This window comes from Chroicocephalus ridibundus, chromosome 2, assembly GCF_963924245.1.
Source record: "Chroicocephalus ridibundus chromosome 2, bChrRid1.1, whole genome shotgun sequence".
NCBI classification, from domain to species: domain Eukaryota; kingdom Metazoa; phylum Chordata; class Aves; order Charadriiformes; family Laridae; genus Chroicocephalus; species Chroicocephalus ridibundus.
The window spans coordinates 103,100,057-103,126,871 of record NC_086285.1 but is presented as its reverse complement, the minus strand read 5'-3'; the positions used below and the strand labels follow the sequence as shown (position 1 = coordinate 103,126,871).

At 39.3% G+C, this 26,815-nt stretch overlaps 2 protein-coding genes across 7 annotated transcripts in view; one reads left to right on the top strand and one right to left on the bottom strand.

Annotated features, from left to right (window-relative positions):
* LOC134511810 (uncharacterized) overlaps window positions 1–9,000 on the bottom strand; it is a 26,120-nt gene extending 17,120 nt beyond the window's left edge. For 3 of the 5 annotated variants that reach the window (XR_010069983.1, XR_010069984.1, XM_063326346.1), the window contains exons 1-8: window positions 8,208–8,326; window positions 7,551–7,628; window positions 6,696–6,764; window positions 6,198–6,228; window positions 3,989–4,048; window positions 3,476–3,556; window positions 2,659–2,795; window positions 667–789 (exon numbers count right to left, since the gene is read on the bottom strand). Coding sequence is in view for 3 of the 5 variants with exons in the window: in XM_063326346.1 (XP_063182416.1) it covers window positions 667–789; window positions 2,659–2,795; window positions 3,476–3,556; window positions 3,989–4,048; window positions 6,198–6,228; window positions 6,696–6,764; window positions 7,551–7,601 (552 nt within the window). In the remaining 2 variants the exon portion in view is untranslated. Of the gene's footprint in view, window positions 1–666; window positions 790–2,658; window positions 2,796–3,475; window positions 3,557–3,988; window positions 4,049–6,197; window positions 6,229–6,695; window positions 6,765–7,550; window positions 7,629–8,207; window positions 8,327–8,870 lie in introns of those variants that run through there. The other 2 variants (XM_063326347.1, XM_063326348.1) reach the window with 2 other exon arrangements.
* On the top strand, window positions 8,936–26,815 carry MSANTD3 (Myb/SANT DNA binding domain containing 3). 2 transcript variants are annotated; one of them, XM_063326350.1, is made up of 3 exons: window positions 8,936–9,028; window positions 14,508–14,953; window positions 16,276–26,815. In XM_063326350.1, exons 2-3 carry the CDS (start codon window positions 14,539–14,541, stop codon window positions 16,683–16,685), a joined length of 825 nt encoding a protein of 274 aa, XP_063182420.1. In that variant the 5' UTR covers window positions 8,936–9,028; window positions 14,508–14,538; the 3' UTR covers window positions 16,686–26,815. The 2 variants fall into 2 exon arrangements, with proteins under 2 accessions (XP_063182420.1, XP_063182419.1); XM_063326349.1 differs by lacking the exon at window positions 8,936–9,028 and adding an exon at window positions 9,318–9,456.

Genomic DNA, 26,815 nt, shown 5'->3' with positions numbered 1-26,815 from the left:
CAAGAAAAAAAAACTTGCCAATATCCTGCCCAGATAATATGGTAAGCGTTTCTAAATACTGTTGTGGTATAAACACCAACAGAACGCGATATGGAGATATCTTTATAAGAACATGCTTCAAAGGGTGCAGCTCCCCAAGAATTTAAAGTTATGGTGCTCCTGTGATCCCATGGCATTGCTGAGAACTTTATATCCACCTGCAAATTCCCACACTTCACTCTGTACTACCAGAACGTTTACCTGACTCCTTTGAGAACTGCCACAAGATGCTAACAAAGCAGAAACTAATTCAGAAAAGTCATAAAGGTGGTTTCCTAGCAACAATGAAACAAGTTATTTTACACACACAGACACAGATGGGACCTGATTAAACATTAATATAGATATTTTGTGTTATTTGTGCATTTTAGACTCATATTTCTGTAGACTCAGGTAGCATGAGTATTATTTCAAACAAGAGAAATACTTATGATGGGAGTGACCAATGGGAAACTGTCTCCAGAATAATCCTGGAAGAACTATTAAGATGACAAAACGCACTTGATTTAAAGGTTTAAAAAGCAACATTCTCCTACCATACAAAGCAGATCTGCCCACCATAACAGAACTTACTTTCTTTGTTATTTTAATAAATATAAAACTTCTGGAATTCTTAAAGAGAGGTACCTTTATTTGTTTTCTTCCTTCTTTCTTCTCAATTGTTAATGCAACTTGCCTAACTTTTCTGTTCAGTTCGGAGCCTTTACCCTTAACTTCATCAGATTCTGCTATCTCAGGATAATGTCGTTTCTAGAAAACAAGGAAACGCAAATCCTAAGTCACACTTTATCCTACACAACTCTTCCCAGATCTAGCACAGCTAATGTTCATGGGAGATAGGTCAACTTTTACATATACATAGCAGAACTTGGTAAAATGACTGTGTACAGAATCACAGAATAATTTAGGCAACGGAAGCCAAATCTTCTGCTCAAAACAGGGCTGACACTGAACGCTGAACTGGTTGCACAGGGCTTTGTCCACTTGGATCTTAAAAACCTCTGAATACAGAGATTCCCCCATTTCTCTGGGCAACCTGCTCCAATGCTAGACTGCCCTCACAGTGAAAAACTTCCTCCTTAAATCAAGTAGGAAGCTCCCCGGTATGAATTTATTTTCCTGTCAAGTACCTCCATAAAGGGCCTGGTTCTGCCTTCTTAATAACCTCCCCGAAGGTATTAGAGGGCTACTATTAGATTCCCCTGACACTTTTCTTCTCCAGCTTGAACAAGCTCAATTACCTTAGCCTCTCCTCACAGTGCAAGTGCTTCAGCCCCCCGACAACATTGGCAGCTCTCCACTGGACAATTTCATCAATAGCTTTCTTGTCTGCTGTAGCACAAAACTGGACACGATATTCTAGATATGGCCTAACAAGTATGAAGAACAGAGAAATAATCACTTCCTTTGATCTACTGGCTATACCCTTGTCAGTACGGCACAGTTTGCTGTTAGCCTTCATTGATGCCAAGGTACACTACCGATCTTTAGCTTGTTATCCACCAGGACCCCCAGCTCCTTTTCGGCAGAACAAAATCCAGGCATTTAGTCTCCTGCCTTTCCTACTGCCTAAGGTTAATCCATCCTAGATGCATGACTTAAAAGCTATCATTGTTGAACTCTTTTATAGTATTTAAGAATATAGCAGAGATGCAGTTAACAAGCATAAGATTCAGGATTGTAGAAAACAGTTGGAATTGAACAAGAAATACAAGAGCTGAGAACATCAGAACTCAGCATATACACCTGAATTAGTGACCAGAAACACCATGATGTTTGTGAAGGACATCACTGCAGATCCATCATGGTACACCTGACAACATTAGCTCTAAAACTGCCTCAAAACAGTATAGGGACTCAACATACTATGACTTTAAGATATGTGGGATATAGTACTGATTTTGAGCAGATATTTCATGGAAAGTATCAAAATACTTTTCAGAATATTTCTTTCTCAGTTTTGTTAAAGCCTATCCTAAACAAATATATTCAAGTAAACTTTCAAAGACTAGACAGCCTTATTTCTCCAAACATACTGAAAAAAAAAAAAGTGTTTAAGCATTTTAGGGCCGACATGAACCTTAAGAGCTTTGCAAGTTTCCATAAAACAGGCACAGAACTTACATGGCTTGTCCAGCCACAAAACTAGAAATACTTTTTTTTCCCTCCCGATTCCAAGTCACAGCCTCTATCCAATACATATCATGTTCATTTATAATTATGTTCCTTTTAATCTAAAGCATCTGAAAGACTGAACAATTTCTTCATTGATCCAGTTCTTTAAGATAATACAAAATTTAGTCAAAAACCTACTGCTTGTGAATTTTATCTGTAGATTCCAGTATTGGCATTACTGGTCAACCAAAACAGATTAAACTAAAAACTGAGCGTCAGCAGTGGACAGGTATACACCTTACCACATTACTGATAAGAAGAATGTTAAATCAATGTATCACAGTCGCATGCTTGCAATACAAACACACAAATTTTCACAGAAGCTTATGTAGCACATTTTTTTTTTTTTCTAAAATCATAATATGACCAGCAAATTCTTTACTTAAATCATTACTTTAAAAAAAAAAACAAAACAAAACAAACACCTTTATTCTAAAAACTTACCAGGTATGCCAGTCTATGCTTGGAACCACAAACATGCATGAACATGTTACTCAATCCTGTTTTACAATGGCACAGTTGACATTCATAGAGAAAAGTGAAATTGTCTTTTGATCGATATTCAACTATATAATTAAGTCCTGTATTAATTAAAAAAAAAGCTAAAGTTAGGAAATTCGATGTTTGCTGAAACAAATACTCAGTGCTAGTTACAAAAGAGACATTAAAGGAAATTATTGCTACTGCATGCTAAACACTTGAATCAAGATTTTTAGAACCATCATTTCCTTTTATCTTTTGCGTGTCTAGACATCCTCAACACCAAAGGTACAAAACTGAATGTTTTTAAGATGCCTTATGTTTACCACATAGGACTTAATTTTATTTTAAAGAATAATCTAAAAAAAATAGCAACTATTTTGTAACTATTTAGAAGGGAATGTATTTTAACATATGCCCCTGCAGTTATTTTTCCTGGCCACTCCACTCTCCCTTCCGTCCACAGGGTGGACAGTTAAATTACAAAGAATAGCAATGATCATTTAAGTCAAAGTTCATTTCTGTCATATCTGCTTAGATCATTTCTAGAGAATATTCTCAACATGTGGTACCTACCCTAATCAAAAATATTCCAGGACAAATCCAATGATTTTGTCACTAAGATCAGTCACCTTCATACCATACTATTGAGTAGTCAGTGTAAACATAGTAAAATTTTATTATGCATTACCTAATTTTACATTTTTTTTAAAATTAATCAATAGTCTTTAAAGGTAAACATCACATAAGCAAACAATTAAAGAGTATTAAAAGCCCTTACCAAGTGCAGGTTCTGAATCTTTGCATGTATTAAGCTGTTCTTCCAAGGTCTGTCCATGAAACCTCTCTGGCTCAGTTTGCACTGTAAGATAAAATTAATATTATGTAATCTCACGTCATCCATCTATCAGTCAGTCTTCACGGTCTCAAGTCACATCACAAAAAGCCTCCAAAATGAAACAAACTCCTGAGTTTAACCTTGGCCTAGAGAAAATATGCTGAGAAATTCACATTCAAGCGAATCCCCGCTCATACATGGCCCCACATCACAAATTAAATCAGTTATTGAGAAACATTATTCCCCCCAATCCTATTTTCACTCTTTTTATAGCACTTTGTCTGCAAATATTATTTTAAGTATTATTACAAAATATTACTGCAAATGGAAAATACAATGAACAGAAATGAATTCCCAATGACCTGCTAAGGTCTAGACACAGTACCTCAAACATTTTATTTCTTTCACTTTTGTGGAGTGTTGTGTTTGGGTTTTTTTTGCATTAAACATTCTTACCATAATCAGGAAGTTTTACAGGTGTTTTCACTTGCTCCCCTGAGCCACTTGCTGCTTTAACTAAATAAAAAACAAACCAGAAGTAGAAATAAAATTATAAGTACAGAAGCCAATTTGGTATGATAATAGATTATTTTTTTAAAAGAAAACTCTTTAAACTTTTGTTGACATGAGAAAAATAAGCTATGTTTAGTTTTGAATATGCTATGAAATTTTTTGGCAAAAAATGGACAAAAAATATTTACACCAAACAATACCAAAGTTATTTAATATCAGGCAATTCGACGAAGCAGGCAGAGAAGACAACCAATCAAGCCACTACTTAGAACAGAACATGGGTTCAAACACACATCATAAAATTAAATTATTAAACAGTGGCTTAAATTTTAAGTAATTATGGCTGTAATTTAGTTTATATAGATGACAACCTGCAACAAGGGAAAAGCCTGACTGATGCACTACAGTACAAATATCTTTTATTCTATAACGAACAAAGCGGCACGTCATGAATTTCAGGGCTACTTTAATCCAATACATCACAGCAATTCAGTCTAAATCCACTGAACCTGACGTGCTTAAACTGGGTGCCGTCCCACATGCTGCCTGCCAGGGCACTTGACTCAGCCCATAACCCTGCTGTCTTTTTCAAAAGGTCTGCAGTTATCCCCTCCCCAATCAAATATTTTTTTTTTTTCTGTCCACAAATGGCATGTGATACAGCTGAGGCTGCAGAACCTTAAGAAAGGTACAACAGAGATGACCACACAACATTATCTGCCACAGAGGAACCTGGAGAGAGACAGACATCGTATAAGATAACATTCTGTGTGTTCAGGAGTGGAATGCCAAGCACGCAGAGGACAGAAGTTGCTATTCCTTGAATAGGGGCTTAATGCACTCACTATAAGAAAACAACAAGAACAGAATTTCAGAAATTCAGAAAGCTCAGCATTCCATTGCATGGAAATAAATAAATAAATCGCTAGCAGTCCCTGAAACAACACCAGCTAAAGGCAAATTTGAATTTTTTTCATCTCTTAAACATCCCTCAACCCTGTTACTCTCCTGTTGCAAGTAGTCTCTGACTAAAATATCGGATATTGCTAGGAAGTTGAGCATAAGGTGTACAGTAAGTCCTATACAGAAGGTGAGAGTCAGAAGGCTTCAACAAATACTACATCAGAAAGAGTATATTTGATTACAGAGGTAACCTCCATGAAAACTCGACTACTTAAGTTACAAACCGTACTGTGTTGACAACTAATGAAGCTGCCAGCTCATTCCCACCAATTAGATGTTGCTTAATACCAGCTGCGTTACCACCAACCTTCTGAAGTGATCTTAATGAAAAGATCAGAAGAGTAAAAGAAAAGAAAGTGTTATGAAGATAAACCTACAAAGACTCTAATAACACAAATCATATTCTGGTCACTAGTGGCCAATCAATTCTTTTAATTGAAAAAAAAAAAAAGGAAGAAATAAGAAGACATGATAACTGTCTGCCAATTCACCTCTGAACATTTCAGGGCATCCATTTCAGCAGCATCCAACTGCTAAATATTTAATCACTTAAATTTCCTTTACAGTCGTACAAAAATCCCCAGATTGGATAGGTGCAATGACTATGTAAAACTTGGGCCATAACTTTCAAACCAAATTCTGTAGAAACCTGTAAATACATTTTCGTGCATTATGAAACGGAATTAGGAAAACAATTATGAACATAGTTATACCTTCATTCCTTCTGGGAACTAGACGACTTCATAAAGACCTTGTGAAGATTTAATGATATATTAAACCTACTAAAAGTACTTTGCTTCAGATAATTAAGAAATTTTTAATAAGCTCTTTTAAGAAACAAATATAAATACAGAAAAAAGTATTTCTACATGCTTTAAGAAGCATAGTTTTTTAAAAATATTTTAAATATTGAAGGTCTCTAACGTCTTGAATTAAGGTTTTCAAAACTTTAATGTAGTTGATTTGTGGTATTGTAGCTAGCGCTTTTTAATAAACTTTGCATACCTCTTGCTGATATTATTGACTTCTGTAGGATTCGATAGTTATGTCATTAAAGAATGCAAAACAAGTCTTAAAGAACAAGTCCTGAGAAAGTCTTTTTCTTGTTTGTTTCATAAACAACTACATTGAGGTGGGGAGAAACATGCATGTATAGAGTAGAGTAAGAAGTAAAATATCTTGCACTTACCAATGCCATGAGCTTTCAGTGCTTCTTCAACCTAAGTTACCAAGTCATCAACCAACAAGGAAGAATGAAACACACTTACCATTAAAAAAAATAACAGTGCAAACCTGTTATTATTTATAAAATAAATTAGATTAACACCAACACCACACATTATCTCAGGTGAATAGATAGTTACATGAAACATACATCTTTCTTCCTAGATTGTCTACGATTTAAATAATTCCACTCTGCATTTAACAGTCACGTATTCTCACGTATTGTCTTTACTAATCCAGAATACAAGACACAAAAGCTGTAACAACATTTTCTGATAGAACTACTGTACAAAATTAAGCTCTACTTTATTGCAGTAAACAAAATAGTAAAGCAACGAAACTAGATAAATATCTGAAATTGCATGTTTTAACACTACATTAAAAATTAAATTTCAAATCCATATTCTATTACTAATTAAATCTGTAAAGTCTGACAAAAGGTGCATTCAAAAACAGATCTTACCGTCTTGTGTTTAAATCCAAGGAAGTGAGTCTGCAAGTTTAATGCAGAAGCACACCAGATTTTGCAAATCTATGTTAAAGAGAAGAAGTATTTTTAGCATTGCACACAAACCAACAGGAACAAAAAAACCACTGATATCAAAACAAAACAAACTCATTATTGAAGTGATAGTATAGATAAGTTCTACAAAAGTACTATTCCTCCAAAGACAAACTAAAGCAGCTTTTAGAACTTTTCTTTGTGAGGCTCCAAGACCATCCAAATACAGTGTAATGAAAAGGAATTTCCACGTCACATAAAAATTTCAGAAGTCTGAAGAGCTAAGATGAGCCACTGGTCCTCAGTGCCGCATTCAGACTAACACACTTAATCTCACCAGTTTGGGGTCTGCCTCACTCACATGCATATTGTATTTTCCAATCGCAGATGGTTTATGCCTGGGCTGGTTCAGAACAGGAGCAGATTAGGTTTAAATTCATGTGAGCGAACAAATATAGTCCAAATATTTTCTCCTCTAAAAAAACCAAGATGTTTAAAAACAACAGCAATAAACCTGAGAACCAGATAAATTTGGATTTTTTTTTTTTTTCTGAACAGAAGCTGCAGTTTAACCTTCCATTTTAAAAGAATGCCTTTATTTAGAAACATAGTATTATTAAAATTATTAATTTTAGTAAACTGGTTCCTGACACACATTCAAGACAAACACGACAAAGACAGCAAAACAGGTTCAACGCCAGTGCTATTTATCCATTTTCCTCAAGAGGAAAAAAAAAGTTCACAATTAGTTTAGTCCAACTTTGTTCTACCAAAATTATTTTGTATCAGTTACAATTTTCAGTAAGGAATACTTACATTGCAGTAGAAAGGGTTTACTTGCTTCTTTATCTCAGCTTCAGGGTCCATATTTTATCTTTAGATGATAAGGAAAACCTAGGCAAGTTGCAAAAAGATTGCAAACTATTATTTTAGCTTCACAAAATCATTCATATTCTTGTTCCACCTATTTAAGGGCCACGCATATCCCTATTTTAATTCCTGCTTCATCTTCAGTTACATTCAACCTTTAAATTTCCAGTCTAACGATGATATTTTTAACTTGAGAGCAAAGCACAGCGAGGAAAGAAAGTTCTTCTTCCGAGAGTTTCCCTCAGGAAACACAAAGCCACCAGGAAATTACGCACGCCCCGAAACAGAACGGATCCGAACTATTTCAAGCTTCCCTCTTCTCGAATTGAAATAAGCACATGGGCTGCGACAGATGACACACAGCGGCGACAGCCTGGCGTGCAGAGCCTGAAATATGCCTTTGCACCAAGAACGCGACGGGGTTTGTGGAAGAAAACCACGGTCCAACTCCGGTCCGCGGCGGGGGGAGGCGAAGCTACAAACCCCACCGCGAACAGAGGCGCCGAGAAAGCCAACAGACCCCCAGGAGAGCGGCCGGAGGGACGGACTGACGGACACCTGCTCCCGCAAGGAACCGGGGAAACCGCCGGGCGCCCAACTTACCCCAGCCCGGCAGCGGGGAGACACCCGGGGAAGCCGGCTACCGGCACTCCCAGCCGCCTGACCGGCTCTCCTTCCCACCCACCCGCTGGCGGGGCGACAAACCGCTGCGGCGGCTGCCCGCTTCTTCTCAGGGGGCTGAGGGAGGGCCGAGGCGCGCGCCGCCTGCCAGCCGTTAAGCGCCCAACCGCCGCTACCGGCGGGGTCCGGGGCGCACCGGGTGGGCAGGAACTGCGTCACGGGAGGCGCGGAAGGGGCGCCGGCAGCCCGGGGGGGACGGGACGGGACTGGAGCGAGGAGCGGGAGCCCCGAGCCGGGCGGAAGGGAGTGAGGGAGGGAAGGAACGGGTCCCGGCGGAGGAGCGGTAGCAGCAAACCCCCGGCCCGCCTCCCGCCCTCGGCCGCCGCTGGGGGCGCTGGCGCACAGGCGCGTCGCCGGGTCGGGCGCTGTCGGAGGTAAAGCCCGAGCTGGCGTCTCCTGCTGCCGCACCGGGAAGGGCGAGAGGACGAACGGGGCCGGGGACGACCCCCCCCCCAACCCCGCTCGGCACCGGTAGCGCTGTGCGCTCCCGCCAGGTGCAGACGGGGCCTCCCACCCCCTTCTCGGCGGGTGTTTGCTCCCCAAAACACCCCCCACACACACACACCGCCCTCAGCCCCGCCGCACCTGAAGGCTCAGGGTCCCCCTGGCCAGGTCCTCCTGGCGGCACGGCGGGAGGCGTCTCCGGTGGGTGAGGCTGCTGCCGCCTGTGCTCTGGAGAGACGGAAATCCAGCGCGGGGTTTGCGGGGAGCTGAAGGAGCGCCGGCGACCTGCCGGCGAGGAGGTGAGGGAGGCGGTGAGGGAGGCAGGCCCGGCCGCCCAGCGCGGGGGGGGGGGGGAGGAGGAGGAGAAGAAGGAGGAGGGGAGGGGAGGAGAAGAGAAGAGAGGAAAGGAAAGGAAGGGAGCCGACGGCGGCGCTTTGTTAGAAGAAGGGAGAAACTGGGGGGGGCTGCAGGGTGGGGTTGTCCCCGCCGGCAGGGCTGAGCGCGGTCTCGGGTGACAGCGTGGCCGATCGCCCTCCCTCCTCCCGCCGCCGATGTCCCTGGATCCGCGCCCTGCGCCGCAGCCTGCATGCCCGCCCTGGGTGGAGCGGTCTTCTTTGTCGAGCGCCGGGACCTGCTCTCCTGTCTCCTTCCCGCAGAAGAAGAGCTAGCGAGGAAATAAAAACAAGCCCGAGTTAATGTTTGAGAAGTTCGGGTGCGGGAGAGTCTGGTAGGATTCGTCTTTATGCCTATTTTTGATGAATTTCAGGCAAATCGTTTCGAGAGAGCAACCTGCGTCCATTACCTTTCTTTGCACAAACTGCTCTGGATGTCCTCCATAGGTAGCGGAATGACCCGCTTAAAATATATGTGTGTGTATATATAATGTAATATTATATATCTATTTTAAAATTACATCCTTGTGTATATGTATATAAAATCTGCCAGGAGAAATTTAGGCAGAGTACTGTGAATTTTTAGATTGTTTTGTTCATTAGCTGTATGATCCATGATAACTATTAATTTGTATTAAAACAGATGGGGAAAAAAGCACCCGAAGGGGTTTGGGGTTGTTTGGTTTTTTAATCTGATTATATGTAACACAATTTCCACATAGATCTCATTCATATTTGTTTGATGCATCTAATTACCTAGTGATTTCAAGTCTCAAGGTAGACAGGGTCAGGCCTGGAACACTGATGGAAGCTCTGTGAGGAAGACCTAACATTTGAGGAAGAAGGACACTGTTTACTGCTGGTTCTGTTATTCAAATGAAATATAAACCTGTTGTTGTGACTGGTTTGGGTCATTGCATTCCCATGCCTTTCTTTCACCCTCAAACACTGGATGAAAAGGACAGTATTATGATTGTTTTTCAATGCTGTTAATTACTGACTATGCTTAAAGCTTCACCTGCAGTTTAAGTTGGATAAATAAATTTTCTTTTTTTCAATCTTTAACTATTTCTAGTAGTAATCCTGTTGGCATTGGTAAATTAATTCCATTTTCACACCATAAGTGACCAGTTTGCTAGCAAACCATTTTTGGGGGTTTGGCTAGTGTAACCTTAATGTTTGGGTTAAGTCTTCCACCATAACTTTCTCTTTGCATTTTCTTATGCCTAAAAAAATATTTCAGGGACTGAAAATGCTCACAAATACCAACCTGACGTGATTTTTTTATTATTATTATTTTAATGGGTTTCTTTGCAACTGGTTGGAGTTTGGGTGTATGTTTAGGTGTGCGCAAGCAAAATAATACATATATACATATTTATGAACATATGTGCACTTCTTCACTTATGTAATTTTTTTTCAAGATATTCTTCCAGCAGATCACAGCACATCCCTTATAGTCTTTAAAAGAAGAATGCCACACAACATTTCAAAGGAAAAATGAGGAGTTGAGACATATTTTTGTTATTTTAAAGTGATAAAGGTTTGTGTGAGGAGACCAGTACTTAGGACACTGATTTGTTTTAAGGCAAGTTGTGAACTGAGCCATGCCAAGAGAAGATATTTAGGATAAAGTACTTCCTTGCTGCACATGTCTTAGGGCCTGGGCACCTGTAAGAATGGGAGAAGCTTTCTATTCTTTGTTTCATAGAATTTGCTGTGCAACTGTCCTCATGTGCCTACACATTCCCAAATCAGTCGTGTTTACTGTATGAGCTATACACAGGAAACTACTTCCATTTCAGCACAGATTCCTACATGCTAAATTATATCCCGGGCATATGTCCTGATATCCCAGGCATATGTCCTGGAAGGATCTTTTAACCTCGAAATGGAAATTGTTTGGGCTTATGAGAGTACTTTCTCGTATTCCGCAAAGGAGCCACTGGGCTGTCAGAAGGTGATGGATATGCATAAAGAAAAAAAGGTGAATATAAATATATGGTTGTGGTTTGCTGCAACTTCTTGGTATTCTAAGTTCTCTGACATCTCAGAGTGCTTTCTGTTCACCTAGTTGAAAATGGGCTTTAATATATTGAAGCAAGCAGGCTAAGCATGTAAGAGCTTGAAAAGAATCTTCAAGAACTTTTTTCATCTGTGTAGTAAATGCATTAAACTGCTTTCAGCAGTTCTTGAGTTCCTTTATGCATCCTAGATCATAATTCCATCTTTTTCATGGAAAGGATGCAAATACAATGCATATGTATAGGAAAAAATAGTTAGGAATGTGTATGGGGGAAGGGAAAACTATTGTATTCTTCTCAGAGTAAGACCTACGTTTCCATTCTTACATGTACAGTACTTGAGTTTATGACTGGGGATCTCAGATGCTACCACAGAGAAAATAATAGTAATAAATGATAGTGTGGTATGAAGGTGACACTTAAGGGTCTGCTGTGGCTCCATCCATGAAAAATGAGCTTTTATCCTAGTACATAGGTTGTTAATATCTGTGAAGTCATTTTTGGAAATGTTTTAAATGTTTACTGATACCGGTTGATCTCTGCCAGTCTCTGTAGCTAAATATTTAGCACCTGGAATCCAGAAGTCCCTGTATCGTTGTTTAGCTTTCTGAACTTATTCTCCAAAGTTCTGGAAAATCCATTGTTTTTCTCATTAAAGGGATTTTCTACACACTAAGGTCATGATTTTTGGACTGAGATTCTCACACCTTTTCAAAGCTAGAAAGATTTACATGCGTCAGTGGAAGGCAGAATCAGCCATTTCTGATCACGTGAAGTCTCTGATCCTGGTTTTTCAGGGTCATAAGCTGTTAGACCTTATGACTCACAGGTGGGACTGCTTTTCATCCTGTTCCTCAGTGAAACTGAGGCTAAGACAGGTTAAAGCATCAATATTTAGTCCCAAGAATTTCATTTCAGCAGCTGCCCAAAGCAGCTCAACGGTTTGGAATGGTATAATAAGTGTGTAAGTGAAATAGATTGGTAGATAGAGTCCATTTCATTATAGTTCTCTTTTATTTTACATGTTTTGAGAGCTGTTTTATGGAGTGATTTTGCCAGTTTTCAGTATCTCTTTGTTAGGATGTCCATTTCCTGACTTTTTGCTTATTTTTTTAACTTATTTTTTATTTAAGGAACTTCTGAAGCAGATGTTTTCTTCTGTCTATTAGACCTAGACATTATAATGATTGGTATGTGATACTTCCAAGTTTGTTTATATACACTTAGTTTGTTCTGTAGGATTACAGGTGTTTAAGAATTACTGTCACGGACACATGGAGTGACTAAGTTTTCACAGAGAGTAATAAATATCTTGATATAGTGTGATGGAGGAAATGCTGGATTGGGGAACTGTCTTGTTTGCACTCAGCCACCCAGCCCTTTTCCTTCTTACACCTTTTTCTTTCTTGCAAAATAAACAAACTGCTCCGCGAGCAGCAGAACTAATGAAGTCTTGTTTCCTATGGGTTTTTCCCTTTGTCCCCTAAACCCTGTCTGCTGCGAAAACTTTAGCTGTCCCATGTCCTCATGACACCAGCATTTGGTAAGAGACAGCAGAACTGTGACTCGTCAGGAACCACGTAGGTGCCGTCTGTCCAGTCAGTGCATGCCCAGTAGTTACCCAGCTAAGCAGTGACACAAAATACAAACTGAGTGTTTGTTGCCTCTTTTTTTTCAGTAGGGGTACAACTTAGCTACTGCTACTGACTTAACATACAATCACAGAATAGTTTGGGTTGAAAGGGTCCTTTAAAGATCATCTAGTCCAACCCCCAACTTAGCTTAAACGCAAACTGTTACTTATTTCTATTCACTTTGTTTCTGTTTTACTATTCTAGGCTTTGTTCTACTGCCTCCTTTATTCTTTGACTCCTCCTCTTTGTTTTGGCGGGTTTTGTAATATTTTATAGGCTCCTTGAGAAAGCTCCCATTCTTCTGTCAGAGTTGGTTTCTCATTTTGACATTAGCTTGTCCGTTAGCTTTCTTTGTAAATATAAGTGGTTACTTTCACTGAAAAAGGAGAGAATAACTGTAAGTATTAAGACATTTGGAGGAAAGGAATTACAACGATGGTAAAAAGAGAGTGGTAGTGCAGTGGAGTTAAGGAAAAAATACTGAAAAGAGGAAATCTGATGGTGACATCTATGGTATCTTCAAGTAATGTTACGAGCAAAGTAGTGGAAACAATGGGCAAAATACTAGAAAATTCCTTTTGGGAGAGTCCTAGACCATTAGGAATATGAACCAGTTATTACATATAGTCTATCCTTGAGTTTCATGATTAAAGCCAGAAGAAATGTGAGCTAAGACAGCATTGCTCCCCCTTTTCTACGTAATGATCCAGAAGTTTCTGCCCAAAATGTAAAAGTAATTGGGGCTACACAGTTGTAATGGAAGGGAATGGGGAGAGAAGTGTGGAAAGACAAAAGAAAACACTACATTTTGCAGCACAGTCATGTGTTAATAATTTTCAAGGAGACGCTGCTTTTTTTTTTTTTTTTTTTCAAATGGCTAAGATTTCCCTGGTATCAGCTACCCTGTTCTATTGTGTACATAAGTCCTAGGCTTGAGAACAGAGGCAGACGTTAACACGGTGTAAGTATATAGCAGTGGCCGTCTTGAGTGAGGCCAAAACACTTTTTAGCTTGGTCCTGCTCCTGAGACTGACCAGCAGTGCAAACGTAAGGAAGAGTGTCAGGCATGCAGAGTCAGCAGGAAAAGGTGATGGAGCTGTACCTTCATAGCAGTTAGGTTCCACAAGTAATTCATGTCTTCTTGCAACCCTTGCCTCTTCTCAGTGTTGTAATACTGGTCAGAATCCTGCTGCCTATTGGATGTCAGTCAAGGAGGGCTGAGCATGGGGGAGAACCGAACTGACAGAAGTCTTTAAAAAGATAACTTCTTACTATCATTTCTCATACAACTTTCAAATATGGTAAAGAGACGGGAGAAATTAGTTACACGCAGTCAGCAAGGGCAGAAGAGGGTCTTTTGTGTACCGAAGTAAACCCAAATCTGCTGGAGGTGGCTTTAGACTTAAACCTGAAGCTATCAAGGGCTGGGTTTCAGAACTTGTTCCACAGTTCAGGGCTTTGAAAACTCTCTGGGTGTAAATGAATAGTGAAAAAGTTATAAAAAAACAAGTTACTAAGTAAATTGAATACTGAGTATTTTGTATTATACTATATCTTACCTGAATGTTTCATTATGTACTCTAGAACTATTCACAAGCTATTCTAGAAAATGAAGTGTGTTAGAATCAGAAGCTATGCTTAGGAGTTATTTGCTGAAACACAGTTTCTTGATACTGTAACCAGTTCTAATTTGTGTTTGTTTTTTTGCTTTCATCATTGTTTTCATAGGATTTTTGGCTTCTTGGAGAAAAAATAGAAAATGCAAAACGAAATAATAAAGCCTGCGAAATACTTCTCAGAAGTGGAGAAGAGTGTGCTGCTTGCATTAGTTGAAAAATACAAATACGTGCTTGAATGTAAAAAAAGTGATGCAAGAACTATTGCTCTGAAACAACGTACCTGGCAAGCACTAGCTCATGAATATAATTCACAGCCCAGTGTATCACTGCGAGACTTCAAACAGTTAAAGAAATGCTGGGAAAATATCAAGGCACGGACAAAAAAGATAATGGCACATGAAAGGCGGGAGAAGGTAAAAAGAAGTATTAGTCCACTTATAAATACTCACATCATAGGGAAAGAGAAGATTGCCAGCATAATGCCTGAGCAAATGTACTTTTTGCAGAGCCCACCAGAAGAAGATCCTGAATATCAGCCTGATGCTTCTAGTCAAGGTATAAATGTTACTGTAACGATGCAAGCAGCATTCATTTGTATGTGATTTTGCCAGTGATTCTCTTTCAGCAGTCTAAATCTCTCCACTTAGTTGTGACTGCTGGTTATAGAAAAGTAATTTCAGAGCCGTGATATTGTAAAACTGCATGTATTTCCCTAGGCCCCCAGGAATTAAACTGAGGTTTTACTCAATTTTTTTTTCATCAGTTTTTGATGTATCTGCTGCTTTGTGGCAAGCATCACAGTACCTGTCATGCTGGCTTTCCAGAGAACAGTCCCAAGGATATTTTGATCCTCTATAAAGTATCATTTTGCTGGGAAAATGTTGTCTGAGCATTGAAGAAAAAAAAAAAATCTACCAGCAGCAAATTGATACACAATTGTCTGCTGCAAGAGTTCCCTGTAGGTCTTTCCTCCTTTGTTTTCAAGGACTAAAAAGAGTACGTAGAGCCATATTTCACACTGCAGTCCACACTGGAGAATGGCCTTTCTGAAGAAGTTCAGCACTACATTCCTGTTGGTTTGGCAAACATACACAGAAGGAATAATCCAAAACCAGTAGGGAGGGTGGCTACAGCAGTTTCTTGCAAACTTTATTATGTCAGCATCACACATAGAAGACTGTCCTTGCTCAAAAGACAACAGTAACTACATTGTTAGATAACATTCTTACAATATGTCTTTCATAATTGTATTTACCTTAAGTAGTCATCAGGATTTGTTAAGGAATGTATTTTGAGACCCTTATTTGCAGTGGTAACTATTTTATTCCATGAGTAGTTTATTTTATTTCAGAATAACCTTCTCAAAGTTAGAATAATGTAATTTTTTTCCTAAAAATATGCACCATTGTGTTTACAACATGTACAGTAGAGATAAGGAAGGAATAAGTAGTATTCTTCCTAGTATTCCCTCGGTCTCTTGGTATTCATGTTGATAGAGCTCTTCACCTGACACTCAGATCTTTCATAAAAATACTGCAAGTCACATGTGGATTTAGCTTAAACAGCTGCATTAAGGTTTGGCTGCAGGCCCGGCCACCTAAATTCAGGTGTCCACTTATAAATGTCTACATTCCCTTTAGTATTCTGAGCTGCCATTATAACCATGGAGGTCTATCAACAGAGCCCAAAGTGGTTCAGTTCAGACCATTATGCCCTTAGTATTCTGTAACAAAACTGCATTAAAAAGTGGCTCCTATACTATGGTACAGAAGCACAAGGTTTAGATGCATACACCAATAACTATATCATCACAAGTTTGTGTTTCTTGAGGGAGAAGAAGGGAATGCTATAATACTTTTTCCTCTTATGTTTTCCAGAGTCATTTGTTGTGTCAAATAGAGAACTTTGTGATGAAGAGAAAGAGCTGATACATTTCCCAATATGTGAAGGTACCTCCCAACCTGAGCCTTCGTGTTCTGATGTCAGAATAGCAGCAGATAAGAACTACAGAAGTAAAGCATCTCAGGAAAGTGCTTTGAAAAAGATGCATGAGGAAGAACATCATCAGCAGATGTCAATTTTGCAACTGCAGTTAATCCAAATGAATGAAGTTCATGTGGCAAAAATACAGCAAATAGAAAGAGAGTGTGAGATGGCCGAAGAGGAACACAGGATAAAAATGGAAGTGCTAAATAAAAAGAAAATGTATTGGGAGAGAAAACTGCAGACCATCACAAAAGAATGGCCTGTATCATCCTTTAACAGACCCTTTCCTAATTCACCGTAGAACATAAGGAGGCAGCGAATCAGTCTGATGAAGCACATTTATGAGTAACGTGCACTGGAAAGAGGATTTTTTAATGTGAATGTACAGGGACAGGATAGGTGCCCAGCTGGCAGTGAACACACTTTGACTCTTAACGTTTAGGGAAACAGTGGTAGAGTCCACCAAGGGGAAAATTGTATTGTTCGTTTGTAAGTAGTTCTGATTTATTTAACTTTCAGACATGCACAGTGTTCTGAAATGTGAATATATTTTCCCCTCTCAGAATACCCCAACATCCTTTTGAAATTTAAGGTAGTCCGGGTATTCTTACATTGGGTGCTCTTAAGAAAACTTAGCAGCTTTAAACATCATGTTATAGTGTTTATTTTGATTTCTGTCTCTTCCTATCTACCATTTCCCAAATGAAGGCAAGGGTTGGAGTTGCTCTCTGTTAAGGAGACAAAAGATGATCGACAGGTGTTGTTTGGATTGTTAGGCTGGGGCTTAGGAAAAAAAAAATGCCTGTGGTTAATATAGTTCATAACTTATTCTTCATAGAAAATGTGAAAATGAAGGAAGTAGCAAAAGGACCACTGTAGCAATTGATCCCTTTGTTTGTGAAGGACAGTAGTATTTTCCAGCTGACTGGCTGATTGAACAAACGGTTGTGGACTGGCCCTCCAGTTGTTTGCGCCTTGACCCTTAAGAAGTTGGAAAGAAGGTGACTTCTTCCTCAAAAGCCATTGTGCTTGTCCTCTCTTTTCCAGGCCCGTCTTGTATTCAACTAGAATACCAAAATAGGAGGGTCACATACTGCTGCCGACACTGTGTACTGTTCACCTGGAGTCATTCTGAGGGGAAGAGCCTTTTAACAATTCATAAAGCTCTTAAAATGTAGTGAGCCAACCAATCCATTGGCAAAGTCTCCCTCTGTCTCTCCATGCTATACTTGATGGCGTAGCAGGAATATTTAGCCTCTCCCTAGCTACAAGAAAAGACTAAGGCTCACCCTCTTTACCTTCACATAGGGTGGGAAACAGCTCAAGAAATCATTCCTGCCTTGGAGCACTGTTCTGTTTTGTTCTGTGTGTTACAGTGGTATGTTTCTTGCCTTTGTTGTCAGTGAGGGGTGATGGGTATGATCTGTAAGAAAGCATTCACCCGAAGGTCCCCACAGAGTTTGGGGGCCTGGAATAGTAGATGGTAGGAGAGCACAAATAAAGATAATCCTTCCCCAGGCAATCATTCAGTCTAGTGGGGTAAGGGTTAAGAAAACATGAAATACAGAACTCCACAAAGATTCCTAAGAACTTCTGATGTGTGAAAAGATGTTTTACAGGAAGGTGTACAACCATCATTTGAAGCAGTGAGAAAAATGAACAAAACCGTACATTTCCATTGAAAAACCTGAGCATCCCATTATTCAATAAAACATTTTCAGATCGTGATTCATGAGGGCAAGTCCACACAGTGAGTTACGTATTGAAGTTAGGGTGCGTTACAAAACATACTGTTCTTCCCAGTTACACTGCCATCTCTTCTCTAGATGTTCTTTCTGGTGGAGTTTCTCTTGGGTTTGTTTTGGCGGGGCAGTGGGGTTGTGTTTTGTTTTTTTTTTTTCTTGAATGGCTTTCCCTGCTGGTGATTTATCTTTGCAAGCACTGCCATTATCAGCCACGGTACTCACTGTGGTTAACACTGTGGTACGTGCAGTGCTCCGTTCAATGTGCTAACACCAGCAAACGCAATGGCAGTGATTTATTCCAACTTATTTTATATGACAGAGGAAAAAAAAATTGCAGAGCTGTTGCAAGATCAAAAAAATAGGCCATGTATGAAGTCCAAAGACAGATCTTTTTGACAGCAAATTCAGTTTTCTTATAAATTTGCTGTATGAATGAAGCACAGGACTTCCAAAGAAGGATGTCATTATGGACACTTTTTTCTGCTGAATAGAAATGCTATTTGAAGGTAGGACATTCCTATATAATAACAGTAGAGGCAAAAGAAAGAAGTAAACAGGAATGAGGACCTTTTTGTTCTGAGGTTGCATTCTGTGGTCTGGAAGATGAGTCAGTTATTTGAGTGGTTATGACAATTGTTGAGTCATCATCCAGAAAAAAGGACAGGAAAGACATTTTTCTTAACCAATGATGGGATTCCTTCCACACTGCTTCTAAGTGAAGGTAATTTGAAACTATGAAATTGAAACCGTGTACATTAAGGTGTCAAAAGGTGATGGATGAAGACAATTTCAGCCCTGTGAAGAGAGCAAGAATGGAGAGACAATCCAGGTCTAGAGAGCCCTGTGAGAAGGTATGAAATAGTCCAGGGAGAATCTCATGTTATGTGAGATAAGGGTAGTTTTGACTGCTGAAAGTTGTACCATTGCTTACGAAAGATTGTTCTATTTTTATATTAAAAAATAATTTAAAATATGCATGTTTTCAGATTGTACTAAGTGGCCAATGCCTTGCGTTTTGGTATATACGCTTATTCTGAGACTAAAAGTTACAGTTCTTAGGCTGAACAATACACCCTTTTAATTCAGCTTCTATTTAAAACAAAGAACATCACAGGAGAAAAATTAGAAAGAGTGAAGATGAAGATCTGAAAGAAAGAATGCTCAGTACATGCGCAGAGGAAGAATGGGAATGTCACACCTAACACAAATGATACAAGAGACTTTTGTGGTACAGGTAATAGATGGCTTACTGGTGACACAGGCTTTTGCTTTCCCATCTGTGGTTGACTGTTGGGTGATAGACAGAGAAAAATGTAAAAGATCAACAAGACGAAGTAATGTGTCTCCTTCCCAGGCTTTGGCTTCTCCATCTAAAGGCTTTATAAAGTGATTGGTGTGGTGGAGTTTAAACAACTTGAGAAATGTGGCTTTTACCATTTTTTTGCCATTACTGCCTCTGCTGTTAGGATTTATCTTTTCTTTTGTTTGACTTTTCTTCTATTTATCATAGGCATCTCAGACAGTGTGTCCATTTGTTCTTCTCCCTTTCTTCTAGCTTACATCATTCAGATACTTTCACGTAATTGTGTTTTCCTATTAACCATTTGGCCAAGCTATATAGGTTATTTTCACAAGTGTTGGGTTGGAGTTTTCTTCATAGATAAAATACAGCAGTGTTTTAAGAAGAACAACATGCCTGTTCTTCTTCTCTGGGTTTGTTATACAAGTTCTTGGCAGGGATAAAATTAAAAGATATACTGTGTAAAATGATCCCTGCTTAACTCCATGAGAAAAAATATATACCAGACATGTCGTGGCCGTTGTTCTCAGCCTCTGTGTTCTTATGAGGAGAAACGATGACCTTCCAGCCAAGATATGTTGAATTCCTTTATGCTCCCGAAAATTACACTGGCCTGGTTCCAAGTGCTGTCTCTTCTTGGAGATCATCTAGCGTGTTAGCTGATATAATGTTTTTTATTTGTTGATTTTTTCTCCTGTATTTCTTCATTATGTCTGTGTTCCCCCTTATTTTTTTAACCAGCAATATGAGCAGAGGATTTCATCCAGAGCTCTGTGTGTGCTCTGTCCTTTCTCTTGCCCAGATTGCTGATTATCACAACATCGGACCATGAAATGGGTGCTTCTCACAGTCATCATCTTCCCCTTTCAAAGAAAGCATGTTTAGTAAGCCTTTTCTACACAGCTGCACAAGCATTCTGGACTCTGCGCTCAGACTGGGAAACATATTAGGGGATTTTGAAGAGAGGTTAGTATAGAGAGAAGAACGCTTTCTCCATTCCAGCTCCATGAAATTCTGGGAGGACTGTCTGTGACTACAAAGTCATTCGTCAGGATCAGAGCTAATGCAGGATGCTGAAGCTGTGTAGTTCTAATTCTTCATACATCTTTGGGGTTCTGCAGAGATTACGTTTGGGGCTTCCTGATAACAAAGTTCCTTCTTTCTAGGTAATGGAAGAGTCTCAGTGGAAGATTTTCACAGATACTTCCTCAAACCTAGTCTCTTACCTCGACAAAGAAATAACCCATCCTGCAATCTATTATACTATTTCTCTCAACGCCCAGGCTGCTCTTGTTGCAGGAGCAAGGGGTCTTGCTGCTTGCCGCAAATCCTCTCTGCGATGCTCTTTCCTACTGTGCAGATGTGTTTAGCCAGGGCTGAAAGACACAGCCCTCCCGGCCAGTCCTTACCGGGGCAGGGGCAGCTGCTATGCCTGAGCTCAGCGCTCAGACCACACGGCTGAAATAGTCCCTTTGCAGCCCTGTGACCCCAGAAAGAAAGGGTGGCTCGGGGTTACCCTTTTCTGAATTATACCTCATCTACTGTAGCTGAGGATGTTGTTTAATGGTCATTTATCTTTGCGTGTTTTCCATACCAAATCTTAGCAGTGTCCCCAGGATTTGTATGATTACATAGGTGTTTTTCAGTGACCTTTTGCAGATTTTTTTCTATTTGCTGGTTGTAGTTACAGTGGCTTTTATTATCTGTCCTCCTTCTTCCTCACTTGCATTATAATGCTTCCAGTTCCATTCTGAATCTCTGTGGTTACAGGCTGTACAACCCCGCATCCATGCAGTGTCGTATTTTCAGGTATTATACTCACAATGTCATTGAAATGATAAACTTCTACACATTTATATATTGTTACTTTGGGGGCAGGAGAATTACATGTAAATCTTAAAATAACATTTTAATTTCCAGGCAAGTAAAGTCCCTTACAAGTAGTCCTGTGATTTCATGTTTTGAGCTAGCTCGTTCAAAGCTATTTTTGTGACTGATGCATCTTAGTTGTTTTCCTAAGATAATTGCCTGTCTCTTTGCATTATTTTTCTGTTTCTTCTTAAAGCAGCTGAGTGGAAAACTCACACATCATCACTTTTCCTGAACTTTGTCTCTAGTTAGATATTCAGAAATATTTCCATGCAAAGTAAGGACTAATGTGTACTAAAACTAATACATTTAGGCTAATAAAATAAACCAAGTAACAAGATGATAGGATAATATGCAGCATCTGTTAATATAATTTAAAAAACATTACAGAGGACAGCTCTGTACATTTCATACAAAGAAAGAAGACAATTTGTTGCCATCTATGAGAATAGGATAATAATATATTTTTACAATAAAAACAAGCGGTGGTCTTTATTTCCAGTATCACAGATTAACTTCTGTGCTGTTAATTTACAAGGGACTTTGCTTCTTAGAGAATTTTTAAATTTTTAGGGTTTTTTTTTGTCATGGTATTACATGAAACAGCTTGATTCCCTTATCTGTAAAGAAGGTGTACATGGAAACATGGTCAGATTTCTGGGCCTAAAACAAGAGCAATAAAATAGAAAAGTACTAGCTGTGGCTCTGAATATTTTGCTATTCTGGTGGTGAAGGTTTCAGGCATCCTACAACATCATCAGTCATGTTAATAACACTGGATAAATTAAAAACTTGCAAAGGGAAAAAAAAAAAGGATGGTATGTCTTTCAGAGTGAGTCAGAAGTGAAGACAGTTCTTAGCTGTCCTAAGAGGTAACACTGTCATGTGTGTTGAACAGTTCCCCTGTATGGTCTTCACCTTCCCTGATTACTCTTTCCCCCGAGACTCTGGACACCTCCATCATACCATTCCCAGCTCCAAGTGCCTGACAATAAGAAAAGTAACCGCGTCAAGTAGGAATCCGGCCAGAGTTATTAGACCTCACTCTCTACTAAACTGAAGTTGGACAATTTTCTAAGACTGCATTATCCAGACACGCATGCTATGCACTGTGGAAAGGCACGTGAAATTTGTCCAGCATGTAGTCTGCCAAATGGCACAGTCTATATAGCAAGGAAAAGGAAAAGGTTCTCCACCGCACGGCTGTGGGTTATAAAACTGTTATATTTGTCAGGGTATGTGGATACATCTCACTATATGGTCAACCTCTTTACAGTAACAATCAAGAAGTATTTTTGCCAAATCTTCTAATTCATCCTAGTGTAGATTTACCAATCTGTCAAAACAGCCACAGGAAAAAAAAAAAATAATAAGCAGTCAAAATAGCTAGAAACAATCTGTTACCTTCCTGATGAAGAGCTGGCTAGATAAAAAGCTACACTACATATATATATATTTAGGAAAAGAACTCTCTAATGTAACAGAAAAAAAGCAAGATAGGTTTTTAGATAGTCCTTATTTAATTTATGTGGGTTTTTTAAAAAAATGTTGTTTAAGATTGTTTGTTTTCCTTTTGTTACTCAGTCCAGCTGCAGAATAGTTGTGTGCTTCAGTTTCTGACCAAATGTTAGAGCACCTAATTAATCAAATTTGTTTGGCAAGAGAGTAGAATTAGGTTTGCATTCAGCACAACTTGAGATTGATTGTATTCCACTAGTCTTCAGATATTTCTTTTCGAGATATAAGAGGCTGTTCTTGGACAGCCCTGAATCTGAAACTGGCATTATACACCAATTTAGTAGTAATTTATTATTTATATGGCACTAACGAGGTGACATACAAGCTGCTCAAGCTCTGTCCATTATTTGGTCACGTACAAACCCCTTTCCTTTTGTCAGAATTATGCCCTGACATTATGGACTAAGCTGCAAATGATCCAGCTGAATCGCCCATATAAATTCCTACCACGCATTCTGTATCACAGTATAATGCAGGGGGAAAAAACCTCCTGCTTCTGTTTAATTGTGGAGTTTGGAAATTTTGCCCTGCTACTCTCACCGAAGCTTTGCTAAAAATTTTGTTCTAGTAGACACCTGCGCGTTCCCACAGAACCGTCCTTCACCCCAATGACCCTCGTGGCTTTGTAACTTTTGAATACCAAGCCTATGGACTGTATGAAATCTGAATTGACAAACACATGATAAATTCCATTTATCTGAAGAAGATCTTGTAAATGCTCTCACATACTGAGACTCTGGAAAGTACAAATTAGGGAGGTGATGTGATGGATTAGGTATTTAAACCAGAGCAGAAATTCTGGCAGGCTGGGAGTTATCAGTGCTGACCTAATAGAGAGGTTCAACCTCTGCTTAAGGAACAATAATGTCCAATCCAAATATCGTCTTACCTCCAACTTTCTGTCTGAAATGACGTGTAATGAGAAGTCCTTGCCAAATAAAGCAACATTAGTTTCCAAAATGCACTTGTTTTGCTTTCAATTACTGGCTTGCATGAGGGCTCTGGGGCTAGACTGGGCTTTATGTTGCACCCTGTTGGTGGCTGATAGCATTTGATGAAGACCTCCCATACTGATTTTGTCCTGTTCCTCTTGAATGCAATACTCCTACTGGGATGCCCTTAGCCATGCGGTGGTGCCAGTTGGACAATGGCGAGTAGCTCACGTTCTCAAGTTGTCTGGCACTGACTCCCTGCATCTTTTCTGATTACCAAATCAGTGGTCGTGGATGAATTTGAATAAAAAAATAGCAGCTCTGGCCAGCAGGAACAATCATCATTGCTAATGGTGTCACTGAGGTGCCTTGTCACACTGATAAGGTGGCAAGGTCTCCACTCTCATTCTGGTACAAATGCCACAGCTACCAACGCCGCTTCTGTAAATCCAGCATGAGTGTGCTGTCAGGGAGCCAGGCTGGAAAAATAGGGCATGGGAAAAGACTGGCTTAAATTTAAACCCTTCTCTTACACGCAGCATGGATGTCAGTGGCTCAAGCCCCACAGCACAGCAAACTCAAGCCTACATCCCATCACAACTTAAAACACAAGGGGCATAGTTAACACAAGGGGCAGTAACAGTTACAGGGACATAGTAACAGCAGTGGGTTACTTTGGTGATCTGTAAAAATGGCTTTGGGTGGTAGGCTGTGATTTTTTTTTAAATTGTTATATATCAAAATCTTCCAAATCATGGGACAGACTAAAATTATGTCCTAACAGTGTTCAACTACCAAGAGCAATAAATTAACACAGCTTCAGTCTGACAGATTCAGTCTTCTGTTAGGATTTGGTTGACTGGTATGGTTAATATATCACACAGGCATGCCCTCACCTTTCTTCCTTGTAAAATCTTTGCTACTTCCATCAAATCAGTGCACATTCTTAATTAAAAAAAAATAAACCCAAATATGTTAATCCACCCCCAGTTAGATATATACATAAATTCAACCAAATGTACCACATATCAATTTTTTTCCTAATATTTAGTATTTTCAGCTATATGTGGGCATTTGTGTTTATTTATACTTTCCACCTTTTTTTGTTCTGAAGAGTCTAAGGTTAAATAATGAGAGATCTGATCTTCAGCTTCTCAAGATGCAGATGTCCTGACATTTTAGATCTGTACCAGAGAGTTCTGGTAAGCTGTAAATGCAAATATAGAGATATTCCAGTCTATTCTACTTCCCAGAGAACTGGAAGGCATAGCCCTAATAATACCTTTCTTTTTGTAGTTGTGTTTCTGAACTCCAGTCACAGGGTGTACAAGCTGTTTTGCCACCAACTAACATGGACAGGATTTTCAGTAGAGCATGTTGGTTATACTTTCAGATCCTGCTGGTTTCCAGGGAGCACTGGAACCCTGCTTCACCTGGCCATCTTCTGGAATTTCTAAACTATGCGACTACGAGGGGAAAAAAATATAGGTTTTGCTTACCAAAAGCTTTCTTTAACATTTTTAATTCCTGTGATTTCTGGGTGACTCATATTGCTAAGTGAGTAAGAACCTCTCTTTTCCAAAAATTCATGCAGATTAACAGAAATATTTTTACAGTACCCAAGAAGCGAAAACTCTTTAAGAGATAATTTGTTTCCAAATGTGTTATTGCCATCTCTGCCAGTACTACCATCTTGTGATCGTACATCATGTTGGCCATGTCTTGACAAGTCTCATTGGCCACGTTTTTAGAAAGCTTATCTTTCCAAGGGGAAAAAATAACTTTCACTTTAATTTGGCAATGACTCAGGATATTACTCAAGATTGTTGTGAGAGGTTCTCTCTCCACCATCACTTTTTCTTATCCTGCAGAAGCTTCCCCTATTTTGCATGTATATTCCACCGGCAGTGGAACTGCACCTCAATTCCTCTGGTCAAAGAGACTGCAAGGATCCTCTGAAAACCTCGAAAAGTGGTAATCTTTCCACATGTGCTCAGGGGGCTCAGGATCACTGCAGTCTAAATGCAGAGGCGCTGAAAATCCGACCTCTAATATATTGCCAGCACAAGAGCTTGATAATCTCAAGGTGAAACTTGAATCTAGGCACTCCTCTTTGTCATTTTTGTATAAGTGGTCAAATTAATAGGAAACCACTCTTTCTTTACACCGTGTTGTATTTATTATGTGACATTAGATTCTGTTGTATTTTAGCAATATATAAAATTACATTGTGCCGTGTTTGTGCTTATAGTCAGTGAGCATCTAAAATGGAACTAGCACTTAAGTACTGGGCTATTTGTCATAAAATACTTGAAAATGTATACAGTCCTTCCGATACTAAATATTATAATGGAGTATTAGATGGTATCTCCTGTGGTCTTTGCCTTTAATTAGCAACAGTTTCTGGGTTTTGCTTTTTAAATTGCACTAAAACCAATACATTATTTAAGATCCCCTTTTTAGCCAAATGATGGCCATTAGACTAACCTGATTTTCCTAGCTTGGTGTCAGCCTCCGTCATCTTACCTGCTGTAAATTGTTGTTTTAGTATTTTAGTGCCTCAAACACCACCAAAGCTGGTTCTGCCCTCCACGGAAGTAGCTTCTGGAATTGCACCTTTAAACAATTTTTTTTTTTACTGTTGTTTTTAATTGATAAATAATGCCCACATTGTAGTTTGAATCTCTAAGGACCTCACAATATGTCCGAGTCCTTAGAAATGTGAGGAATGGGGTTTTCATCATCTTTACTGTGTAGCTAATTTTCATATCAAATTCTTTGTTTTTCTTACAGAAACAGTGAGTAAAAGGAGACAAAGTAGGGCCCTAAAATGTATACTTTCTAAAGGTTGGGTATGTTCGAAATGCAACAAAAGGTACCATTGGAGGAAGAGATTCAATAATTATCTAAGTGAGGGGAATCTACTGTATGTCTGAAACTCACACTGTATGTAATAGGGATGACTAACTGTACATTTTAGTGCCTTGTTTCTTGTAAAATGTTTAATCATAAATTACTAAACATAAATAATTAAGAATTTCTGAGAAAATGTATCTAAATATTGTTA